General features: G+C 35.4%; 1 protein-coding gene across 1 annotated transcript in view; it reads left to right on the top strand.

Annotated features, from left to right (window-relative positions):
* The first annotated feature begins 318 nt into the window (after positions 1–318).
* Positions 319–12,336, top strand: part of col5a2a (collagen, type V, alpha 2a) — a 33,556-nt gene continuing 21,538 nt past the window's right edge. The window contains exon 1 of the mRNA XM_081368765.1: positions 319–551. Coding sequence (XP_081224891.1) covers positions 455–551 — 97 coding nt within the window. The 5' untranslated portion in view covers positions 319–454. The remainder of the gene's footprint in view (positions 552–12,336) is intronic.

Genomic DNA, 12,336 nt, shown 5'->3' on the forward strand with positions numbered 1-12,336 from the left:
TTGTTTCCTTGTAAAAAGAGAGCCTATAAGCAACAGCAGTAAAGGCAGTGCAGTTAAGACGGTCATAAAGCCAGTTTACTGTCCTTCTTAGCAACAGACTCTAACATGTCAGTGAATAATCACCAAAAACATATTCAAGAATTACTGTTACAAAAGAACAACTGATGTTTAAAGAATAGTCATGACTCATGAGGAACATACTGTGTAATTCTACAGAGCCAGAGTGGATGCTTATGAGAGAACACTGACAAAAGGGGGAGGAAAATTAGGGTTGGCAGCATTCTTCTTACTTAAAGCTGTTAAAAAAGAGGCAGCAGAGAGTGGGGCTGGGTCTGATTGCTGCTCTGAGCTGGAAAAACCTCAGTCTGTCTTCATGGTGCAGCGATAACCTGGACTCTTTTTTTCCTTCCTCTTTCCTGTTACTTTGCACACAAGAACAGCTCATGTCTTTGATATGGGCATGATGATCGTTGAGCCTTATAGGACTGTCCTGTTTCTGGCTTTATCTGTGGCTTTTTTACAATTTGTGAAATGCCAAGACGAAAACGGTGGTAAGTTGCTGTTTATTTATGAAGCTAATTGTGCTGATGCTAAAGCTGTTGCTTTTGATCTTGGTATAATGACATGGGACTAGTCTTATTTATTTAATTATATAAATGTTTACCAGTAAGGTTTATTTATGTATATAAAGTGAAATTGTCTGGAAAGGCTTGAATATCAAGCTTTTTATATGTGAATTGTTTACTGTTTAAAATTGGAGCTTAATTTTAAAGGACGTTGCATATATCTGCATTAGATTTGGCTGTACTTTTGACCAGCAAGCATCTTTAGCTATGCCATAAGTTGGAGATTTGGTAGCCTAGTACTTTTGACCAGCAAGTATCACTAGCTATGCCATGTGGTCCCCATACTGTAACATGATTAACGGTGATGTCACTTGGAGTTTTGTGACATATGAGGATGGGCAAAGGGCACAGTTTACTCTTGACTCTTCAACATGCACCATCAGACTTGTTGTCTACTTGCACCAATATCCTCCTCTCACATCTGCTAAATCGATTTCAGCTTTAGTACTGTGCTCACATGTCTCTACAGGAACACATCTTGCATCCTAATGCGGAGCAGATGTGTGAGGATATTATGAGTAAGGCTCTGACTCTGAACATGCATGGAAAGAGAGAAAAAAAAATCCACCCAGCCGAGAAAACACCTGAGTGCTATTACCTCAGTCATGCCCCGGTTTAGAGCATTTCAAACATGTGACGTGTATTTTTCCCTAAATGATGTCACCAGACACAACACTTCTAGGGAGGTTCTCTTGATCTTGAATGTTTAGCAGATTTTGATATATGCCTATCTGAACAACATGTTTTACGTGTGCCTCTTGGATTCAAAACCTATTTTTGGGGTTTCACAGGCAGTGCGCCACCTTCTGGTAAATGATCACTACACCCAAAAAAATTAGAATAATTGAAGTTTATTTTAACTCTTTAATAATATAGCATGCATACACAATTATAATATTTTTCCAATGTAAAATCAGATTTTATTTTTCACACCGGTCTGTGCACTTTAGGCTAAGAAGTAATAATATTTTATTTAGGTGAAAATTTTGTTGTATTTTTTGGTTGCATTTCTCAAAAACTATGTATTTTGGTCAAGTCAAGTCACCTCTATTTAAATAGCGCTTTTTACAATACAGATTGTATCAAAGCAGCTTCACAGTGATAACATGAAAATAATACAACAATGTTTGTTTCTAGAAGAAAATTGCGTCATCATCCACCTTAAGTAAGGCAGATCAATAATATTGTTGAATATTAAATGTCCCCAACTAAGCAAGTCAAAAGCCAAGGCAACAGTGGCAAGGAACCAAAACTCCATCAGGTGACAGAATGGAGAGAAAAAACCTTGGAGATTGGATCAGAACATTCAGAATATTTATCCAGTTCCATCTGGTTGGAAGTCGGAGTCATCACGCCGGTATGGAGATGGGTTTATTGAGGATCAGTGCCGATGGCTGTCGTGTCGATGAGGCCTTCTCAGGGCTGATGAGGCTGGCACTTCAGGGATGCGTTGTGGATGGGTCCAGGCGCAGGTCCACCATCTGATCTGGATACGGCCCAGATCCGGCTGACTTCAGTAAACCTCGGAACAAACAGAAAGACTAACATTGGCGAAGATGCCATTTTTCTTATGATGTAACGAGTACATCAGGTGTTATAGGAAGTGTCCCCGATTCCGGCTGACCTAATCTATGCAGCCTAATAATCATGCACTTTTTTTGGTGGCATCATCATGTTTCCTGCTAAATTACATACAGTATTTGCCCATTTGAATAGGCTCTATAAAAAAGTTAGAACTAGTCTCATATGTATGTTAATCTCTATAGTACATTTAATACAAGTTTTTACAACTGCACCTTCATGTCAACTAACTTTCATTAGAGTATTAGTAGACTGCAGTTGATTGGTAGGTTAGGGGTAGGTGTTAGGGTTCGGGTTTGTAGAATAAGTTGACATGTAGTAGCAAAGTTACTTATAGTTAGTAGAATGTCTGTTGGGGGAGCATCAAAATAAAGTGTTAGCAGATATTAAGCAGACTGTCTACTCATACTCTAATGTGAGTTAGTTGGCATGTAGTTGCAAAATTACTTTTGCAATACCATCAAAATAAAATGTTACCAACTTAACTAAATTATGTTTGTGTACATACTATTCCTGGAAGAAAACTACAAGGTTTGGTTTCAAGCTAGTTAAAGTGACTAACTGAAAACAGATGTTTCTTTCTAAACAGTTTTGTTACAACGGTAATATTTATGTATAATGTTAAGAGTAGAAAATTACTCTAGAAAAACAAAACAACAAAAACATTAAATGTGCTTTTCGGCAAATGTGGTTAGGTTGCTAGTATTTTTCTATCTAATGCATAAAAGATGCTGTTTCTCTCACCCTGTCCTTTCACACAGACATTTCAATGTCAGCACGCACCACATAAAGTCCAAGTGTTGTTGTTCTGTTCTTCATCCATTCCACGTGATCAAACATCTTTTCATCTGAGCGTTATCACATGGAACAGGTTTAAATACCCCTAATCTTTTGGATAATGTGTAATTTTGTGTAGATTTGGTTAAACAAATCCACACAAATTACTTTTCACAATACAGTGAGAAACACTGTAATTTCTCTCTGACCCAAACAGAAGATCGTCTTTCTAGCATTATACCGTTAACTGGATTTTTTTTTTATTATACGGTTGTGTAGCCTTCTGTGCTATTCTACTTTTCTATTTTATTTTATTTACATGAATGAATGCGCTTTTTTGTTTAAATACTGGTTTCAGTCATTGTTGCCAGATCAATTATATTACAACAAAGAGAATGTTTTCACTTTACAGCTAAATATCCAAATATGCGCATTCGACCGAGTCCACAGCTTATGTGCTGATGGAAAACATGTGCTGCATTTTTGAGCTATGACTTGATTACATGCCTCTTTGGTCCTGCAAGAGGGAGGGATAGAGACAGCGAGAAAGAGGGAGCGGGGAGAGAACCCTATTCTCCACATGACACCAATTTTTAACACTGTTAACCTTTACTGTACAATCTGTAGCACCTTTGATCTCCCGCAGAGATGGCACTGGGCGTCTCCATGGAATAAACTATTTAGAGGATGGATTTTTAATGTTTAGCGCGCTTTTTAGCCTACTCCATGGGAACTACTTATAAAGTAAATTATGGCAGACAGCGAATGCAGCCTGGGGGATGTCTTCCAGATGTTAAACTGGTTGCTTTGGCAGTATTTGTAAAATATTAAACAAATGTTGGCTAAAATGTGGTTGTGGAGGAAGTCATGTAGCCGATGTAAAGAACACTGTGTTTTCGAACACCATTGAGGACAATTGGGGTTGGAAAATGAGAGCAAATGCAGACATTTTACCCCTATAAACTACAATAGCTTAGCAAAGTCTGTCATGTGCAAGCAAGCCTTCAGCCATGTTCAATAGATTTAGTGAAAAACCTTCAAATATATTTTTGGCAGTCTTACAGGGTAAGGAAGCAAGGAGGATGAGACAAATGTATGCCAAACATGACTGTGTAGAGAACGCAGAGGTTGGCAGTGGAGGAAATGACGAGATCTCCCCTTGAGATGGTTCATAAGCTTATACACAGCTGTTCCAGGTGGTCTGTATATCATCTGGATTTGGCCTATACGTTTTTAGTCCTATCTGTTTGTCTGTTAATGCTACACTAGTCTCCAAAAACACTTCTTGATGGATAAAAGAAGAAGCCTAGATTTCATATACTGATTATTTTGTGGATATAGGCTAAATCACTAGTCACCCAAAAAAGAAACTTGTGTCATCATTTACTCACACGCTTGTTGTTCCAAACCCGTATGATTTGAAACACACAAAAAATTAGTAAAATTTTGAATAATGCATTAAGCGTCAATGAATCATTTCGGCAAATATTGTGAACGGAATTAAAATTTCAACTTAAAATCAACTTATTTGTTGATAAGATCTGACTCAAAAGAATTATTTGTTTTCACATTAGACATTACTAATTATATCATGAACACTTAGGGGAACATTATTATTTCAATTTCACATGTCTTTAAAAGTTTCAGAATAGAACATATCTTCATACTGTCTACTTTTTTGACATTTTGGAGATTGTAATTTTGGAGCTTGACATTCCCATATTCACTATCAATATGTCCAGACTACTCTTTAAAAGTTCACTTTGTGTGTTTCATTGCAGAAAGAAAATTACAAGTTTGGAACAATATAAGGATTAGTAGAATAATGACAGAATTAACATTTTTGAACTATTCTTGAAGGACAGATACCATGCTCAATGCCACAAGTCATTTTACTAACTGAACCATATCACATCCGCTGCCTCATTTTTATTAGCCCACCTGTCCAGTAAAATCCCCCAAAAATATTATCCATCACTAAACGAGTGAATAATATTTAAAAACCCAATTCCTTGTCTGTTTAACTATAACATACAGCCATACCATTCTCAAGCTTCTCACATTATGAGAAATTTACTGTATACCATGATGGTGTTGATACCAATACTTATAGTACATAAAGTCCTTTGTGGCTGCCCAGCTTGAAAATATATAATGACAAGATGAAATGACAGGTTTTGGATTCGAGCCATAAGATCAATTCAACATAACTATTCCACATTACTTTTGACTTTTGCCAGTGACTAATAGAACACAGCCCTATAATGATATCTTCATTGTGCTGAAAATGAAACAGATGTCATTCAGACTAGAGTAAGGATTGATGGCTAAACAGAGAAGTCCGTTTTTAATTCAAATTGAGTTTGAATGCAAACCAACATATTTGTGGGCTATTCAAGTTTTTCTGAATAGTTTTTTTTAAGGGATCCTTAACGAATCCACATTTAGTAATTCTCTTATTGCAGGATTTGATATTCACTTTCAGTTATTGGGTAAAACTGCATCTTAACATAATGTACTTTTGCTAGTGTTTGCGCTCATATTTTAAAAAAAGTAAATTTCACATGGAATTAAGCAAATTCTACTTAACTGAGCTATGTAAAATTAACAAAGAGAATAAGTCCATTTAACTTGGCCATTAAAGGCTGCTGAGTAATTTCTACTTACTCATTTGAGTGCAGTTCTCTGTTTACAGTTGGCTACATTTTACTGTAACTGAATTAAGCCATGCTTTTAAAGTGTATGATTTACACAGAAACATTTTTGTTACACTTTGTAGGACAACATATCTACACAGAGACCTCAATACTTGGTACACAATTCACAATTTTTTGAGCGAAAATGAACTCCAAAAGTCACAAAACAGCAAGTAACTAAATCTAACAACAAAAGCAATGATAAAACAGTGAAAAATGCAACCTTATAAAAACATATCAAGCCAAGGCACTCGATAATTTAAGGAAATATATAAAAAGCTTGGCTTGATATGTTTTTATGAGTTGAATTATCCCACCCAAAGAGCACCGGGATGCAGATTCTTCACCCCATGCAGCACTTTTTGCGTTCCTTGTTTTAAAAATGCAACCTTATTAATATTCATGCCTCAGTGCATGATGGGAACACCAGTATCAGAAAGTTTTACTTAATTTTATAACTTTGATACTTACTCAAAGAATCATTGTAAACATAACAAACAATTCCAAGTAAAATATAATTCCACAAGCTTGAATCGAGTACTACAAATATTTAATATCCTTTTTTTTAAATCTTGCCTGAATTAACTCATTCAATGCAGAACTTAAATTAGTTTTTTTCTGTAGTATTTACTTCACCACACAATCATTTTTTTTAATTTATTTTTTTTTTATCAGTGACTGAGTCCACTCTGGAGAAAAATGAGAACTCTCAACATGAGAACACAGTGTGCTTTTCAACACAAGCAACTATCATGCACTTCATTCACTCTAATAACTAGGCCACCTGAGTCAGTCCAGTTTGTATGGAAACATCTGCACAGTTTGAGTCATGGACACAATAAGATTAGATTAATAGTGTTAGAAAAAAGTCATCCTGAGATGCCATGTGGCAGTCACATTTCAGTTTGTAAATGTCCGAGGCCTATTAGAAAATTACATATTTAATCTTTATTTGTGTGTAATATCCATTGGTTAAAAAAAACAGCTGCAGTTTGAAGTAGTTCTCAAAATGAAAATCAAGGAATGATGTACCAAATTACTGTTAAGGAGTTTGATTCTTGTTCTGTTGCTAAGCCATTTGTTTGTATATCCAGTGTACACTCAATTATTGTAAATACTAGGCCAATTATACCAATTACTTCCTCATGCGGTTTTACTTTTTACATTAAACCGACGTTAAACATTGTTCATGTATCCTTCAAATAAACTAGCTACAATCTGTATGTATCCAGTAGATAAATGTTGCCAAAACAGTTCATATATCATATTAAGGAAGAAAATGTGATCCAGGCACAGAACTTCAATCTGGCAGGAGCTTAAAGTTCAAAAACACATTCACGAGAGAGACATTTTTTCCACCTTGTAAGTTAGTTCTTTTTCGTATCTTCACAGCAGGAAGTCTCTCACACTGGCATTTCCTCTGGAGAGAACGCTGAGTAATGTCTAGGTCTTAGCAATGATATCATTCCCTGCTGTCTCATAATGGTTACAGCAAATCTACCTCTTTTCATTGTCTTACATTTTTAGTCAGCCAATAAGGATGCTCTTTTTGTCATTAAAAATAGTGGATACTAACGACCCCATGCAATTGCATAACGAGCGCAGTTTTCCTTTACAAGTGCAACTGATATGACCTCAAAGAGGTATCTAAATTGCTTTTTTATTGCATAATTTCAGTTTATTACATCAAACTGTGCTCTAAAACCCTCACCTCATTAAGGAAATAATTTCAATATTTAACCTGCTGTTTAATCTAAGATTTTATGCTCGATTAGGCTTGATTAAGACTTGCCAATTTAACTTTCATAGGCTCTATATGAACATTTTTTTAATAATATAAAATTAATATAATATATTTGAATAAATATAATATATATGAATAAATATTTTACAGTATTTTGTATCTCTAAACAAAATTAGACAGTATATGAATTTTGTTTTTGTATTGTAAAGTATTTATAGGTATAGATTGCTGGTCAAACGATTAGGATTGTTGAAATTACTCTGTGGTTAATCACTTATTTCCGGACCAGTATTCTCACAAAACACTGCAGTCAAACCAGCTGCTCATGACTAATCAGACATTTTCAAAAGCTCTAAGGAGAAGAACTCTATAACCATGGAATCGTGAAAAGGAGATAAAGCATTGACTCTCTTGTCTATTTCTCATCTAATCGACAATACTGTTTCTTATTTTCTAATTTGAGTTTGAAAAGATTCACTTAGTCCATCTGTTTACTTTCATTTATAAAACTAGATCATACAGAAATACATTAAATAAAACATAAAATATGCGGTAACAAGTTTTTTTTCTCGATAGTCTACTTTAGACATTCTACTAACTAAGTAACTTTGCAACATGTCAGCTTTACCAGTCATTAGATTATTAGTACTGTCTGCTTAATATCTGCTAACACTTTGTTTTGATGGTCCCCCATCTACTACCCCCATTCTACTAACCGGACCCTAAAACCTAACCCTAACCTAACAGTCAGTCTACTAGTCTACTAATGAGAGTTAGTTGACATGTAGTTGCAAAGTTACTTATAGTTAGTAGAATGTCTAAAGTGGACAATCAAAATAATGTGTAACCAAATCTGTTTCCAGTCAGTACTTTGTGTTTCTGTTAAATTTGTGATATTATTATATATGCTGAATGAGTTTGCAATACAATATTAAGTACATATGTTAAAAGTTAAAACACAACCAACCAGTATCAGTCTATATAATTTATGGCCTTTGCAAGAACTGACCTTTAAGCTGACCTTTTGACCATTCAAAACATCATTCTTTAAAAAGATACAAGACGCCATAAACTTCAAAGGTTTCCAGAGCAAGTGGGATGCCTTCTAGTGGAGCAGTCTGCAGTCTCACTTTTATGAGATTAAGAACATGTCCATTACAACCGATTTCAAATATGTACAACAGACATATGAGGATTTCTGAATTCTGCCTTGTGATGCAGCCTGAATCATAATCACACAGGGTTTGTTCATTGGCCAGAGGAGAACTAGCCCCCTGACTGAGCCAGGTTTCTCCCAAGGTTTTTATTCTCCATTCTGTCACCTGATGGAGTTTTGGTTCCTTGCCACTGCCGGCTCTGGCTTGCTTAGTTGGGAACACTTCATATTCAACAATATTATTGATCTGACTGTACTGACGCTGTTGAATGAGAACTGAACTGAGCTGGATGATGTCATCCTTTTTTGCAGAACTGCTTTATAGATGAAATGAACTTTACAAGATCTTTACAAAGACACTGAATCAACACTGAACTGACTTCAGCTGAACTAAAATGCATCATTCTCCTGTTATCACTGTAAAACTGCTTTGAAACTATCTGTGTAAAATGCTATAAAAATAAAGGTGACTTGACTTGACTTATTCATCACATCTGATCCAAGTGTGTATCAAAATCCAGAGATACTATTGAAATATGTATTGCAATATGCATTTAAAGTTTAAAGTTGATTCTAATGACAAAGTTAAGTTAATTTAATCCAAGGTAGAAAAAAAAGAAAAAGGGGAAAGAGGCTGATCTGAAATGGAAGTACCACAGTGTGGGGTCACATGAAGTAAATGTTTATATAAATCCACTCCGCTGATGCCTCGAGGTTCTCCATTCAAAACAGTGTAATGTAAGCTAGAATCATGACAGACCAGCTGTGGATGCTCTGCAAGCTCTCACAACATCCAAACAAAGCAAAGAGGAGGAGACACACTACGAAAAGAAACATAAGGGAGGGACGTTTCCAATCCCTGGAAAAAGGGTTGTTCCTCACAGGATGCACAAAGATAAAAATAGTAATATTAATGAAATCCACAGCCCGGGGAAAAAAAAAAGATTTATTTTTTCCCTTACGAATGATGAATCATTAATATTGTAAATGTAATTATTTTTTTAACTGCCCTGATGTTTCCCTCCTTGATGCATGAAAGGAGGCTAGGAAAGAAATGAGTAGGCCTATGTCAGGTCATGAGATTTTGTTGATCTCAGCCAAGAATGTGACTGGTATTGACCTGCATAGATTAAATATCTTGCCTGACACTCACACAGAGACACGTTTACCCTTCAACGTCTGAACATATATTAAGTTTGTATAAAAAGTGCCGGAGTTCAAATTGTGTACATATTAAAAGTTAGTCTATCTATCTATCTATCTATCTATCTATCTATCTATCTATCTATCTATCTATCTATCTATCTATCTATCTATCTATCTATCTATCTATCTATCTATCTATCTATCTATCTATCTATCTATCTATCTATCTATCTATCTATCTATCTATCTATCTATCTATCTATCTATCTATCTATCTATGAAAACAGAACAGTCATTTAAAAATGGCTTTTTTTCTTTTTTTGTTAAAGCTAAATAACAATATGCCATGAGCTGATTTTGCAAATTTTCTTAAATTTCTTTTCAGCAAAGACTTGTATCTATTCCAGGCCTCCATATACTGAAAATCCAAGCTTTGTTTCTAGCCAAGTGTATTATGACACCATGAATTTCATGATTTCTCAGACATGTGGTAAAAGCTGTGTAAAAAGACTGGGAGACAAGTTCAAATATTTTAGTTTTATATGTAGATGGAAACGTTTTTTTTTTTTTTTTGGCATGTCATTTATTCTAGGAAAACTTATTTTACAATGTTTTTTTTTTTTTTTTGGTAGTTATAGCATTAAAAATTTAGTTAATTCCAAAGAATAGGTTGCATTTGAAATGATGTGTTAATAAGGATAGAAGTTAAGATTAAACAAGATAAATATTATTTCATTAAAGACTGGTGGTAAGAGTTTTAGAGCACATTGTGATGTGGCAATAAAATTATGCAGTCAAAAAACTGCATGTTCTTCTGGCCCACGTTTCTCACCGCACATCATCGAAAGCACAAAAAAGAAAAAAAGTGGAAGACATGTCCAAACAAGGAAACCATGTTTCCTTCTACAAACGTGGTTGTTCTCCCTAGACTGAAACCAGTGTGACTCCTCATTTGTATCTCAATAAAGGGTTGTCACAAGGACATAGAGTCAAGGCTTGAATAATCATAGGCTTCACAGTCACTTTGAGGTCTATATGTCTGGAGTGACAGTCTAAATTACAATGTAGACAAATCACCAACATCCCATTTTCACACAGATTCTTCTTCAAAAAGAGGGAGTTGTGTGTGAACTGCGGGGAACTCTATCAGTTAATTACAAGAAAGGTCAGAGGTCTGTGAATTTATTTGTGTCATTGACTTTTAAAAAGCAGGACTGGAGACCTTTTAAAGTTTCCCTGGAGTTTGAATGCAACTTATCTGGTTTAACTGTTAAAACAAATGCTTCCTTTATGGAAAAAAAGCATTTTCCTGGAATGTGTGATTACCGTACATCTGCATTCATCAATGAAGTTCTTACAATCATCATATAATCAAATTATCATTTAACATTGCCCGGTGTTCAGAAACTCTTACATTTATTGAATAAAAGACTGCTCTCTCACACACATAAACTCATATACTTGGTGTTGGAAAGACAGACTCAGATGAGTCACTGTTTCCATAAGGTCATTTTCTAACCCTTACCGCCTTGTTCCAACAACAAAGTCCCTGAACACAGCAAGTTATGAGTATTTCCACATAAACCAAAGGAAAATACATGTGATTTATATTAGTTAAACTCCCACAATGCAGTATCTTGCTGGAGATGTAAATTGTAAAAAAGCTGCCCATTGTTTTCCTAGACCGTTCCTACGGAAGCCTTAGCATTTAGTAGGGAACCACAGACTTTAGCTGACATGGAGTAATGCTGAGCATGTTCAGTGTGGTCAGGTCAGGCCAGACTGGAAGACTGGTGGAAAATGTACGTCAGAAGTCCACAAAGGACCATGCTTTTGCTATCATCATCACTAGGGGATTTGAAGCGTTGCTGTAGAAAGTGCAGAGTCTGCAATAAAGTAGTTACCCGAGGGAAAGAGTGAGCTTTCTCTTCACCTTTAATGGTAAGGTTTTCAGGGGTGGCTTGAGAAAGATTGTTCTCCTCCTATAAATTTGTAATTGCTCAAACACATTTTCAATGAAATATTCACAGGGGAATAGACAGTTTCAGCTGTATTGACTAAAATTCTTACCACTGAATCATTTTATTACGCTATGTGTATGGACTATCTGGATTGCATCTGCTTTTTCAAATGTTTTGTAATTCCATTTATTTCTTTGAATGCCATGGACTGGGACAATGGAAAAGTGCTTTTTATGTGCAAAACTGCTAGAATATGCTATTATTCACACAATGAATGTGACTATAACATTGTTGTTATGCAGCAGATCTATAAACACGATATATAAACAAAATCTGAGCTTGTTCTTGTGTTTTTTAACCTCCAACAATATATATCCATCTCCAAATCCTGCTCTGCTTCCAATCCGCAATTATCACATATTCAGGCCTGGAATGATACAAAGAGTGAAATTTACTGAATATATCAGCCTGAACACTAGTCTAAATTTACATATAAACTAGAATGTTTGCTGGTGTGTTCTCTGAGGTTGTCAGCAGCTGTGTGTTCAGATAAATATCTCTCTTTTCATTGGCATCCTTCCCTGAGACATTCATTCCCTCTGGTCAAAAAAAAAAAAAAGGTATCAGCAATTTCCAATCAACACCCTCC

This window comes from Scardinius erythrophthalmus, assembly GCF_964197995.2.
Source record: "Scardinius erythrophthalmus genome assembly, chromosome: 6".
In the NCBI taxonomy this organism is placed as follows: domain Eukaryota; kingdom Metazoa; phylum Chordata; class Actinopteri; order Cypriniformes; family Leuciscidae; genus Scardinius; species Scardinius erythrophthalmus.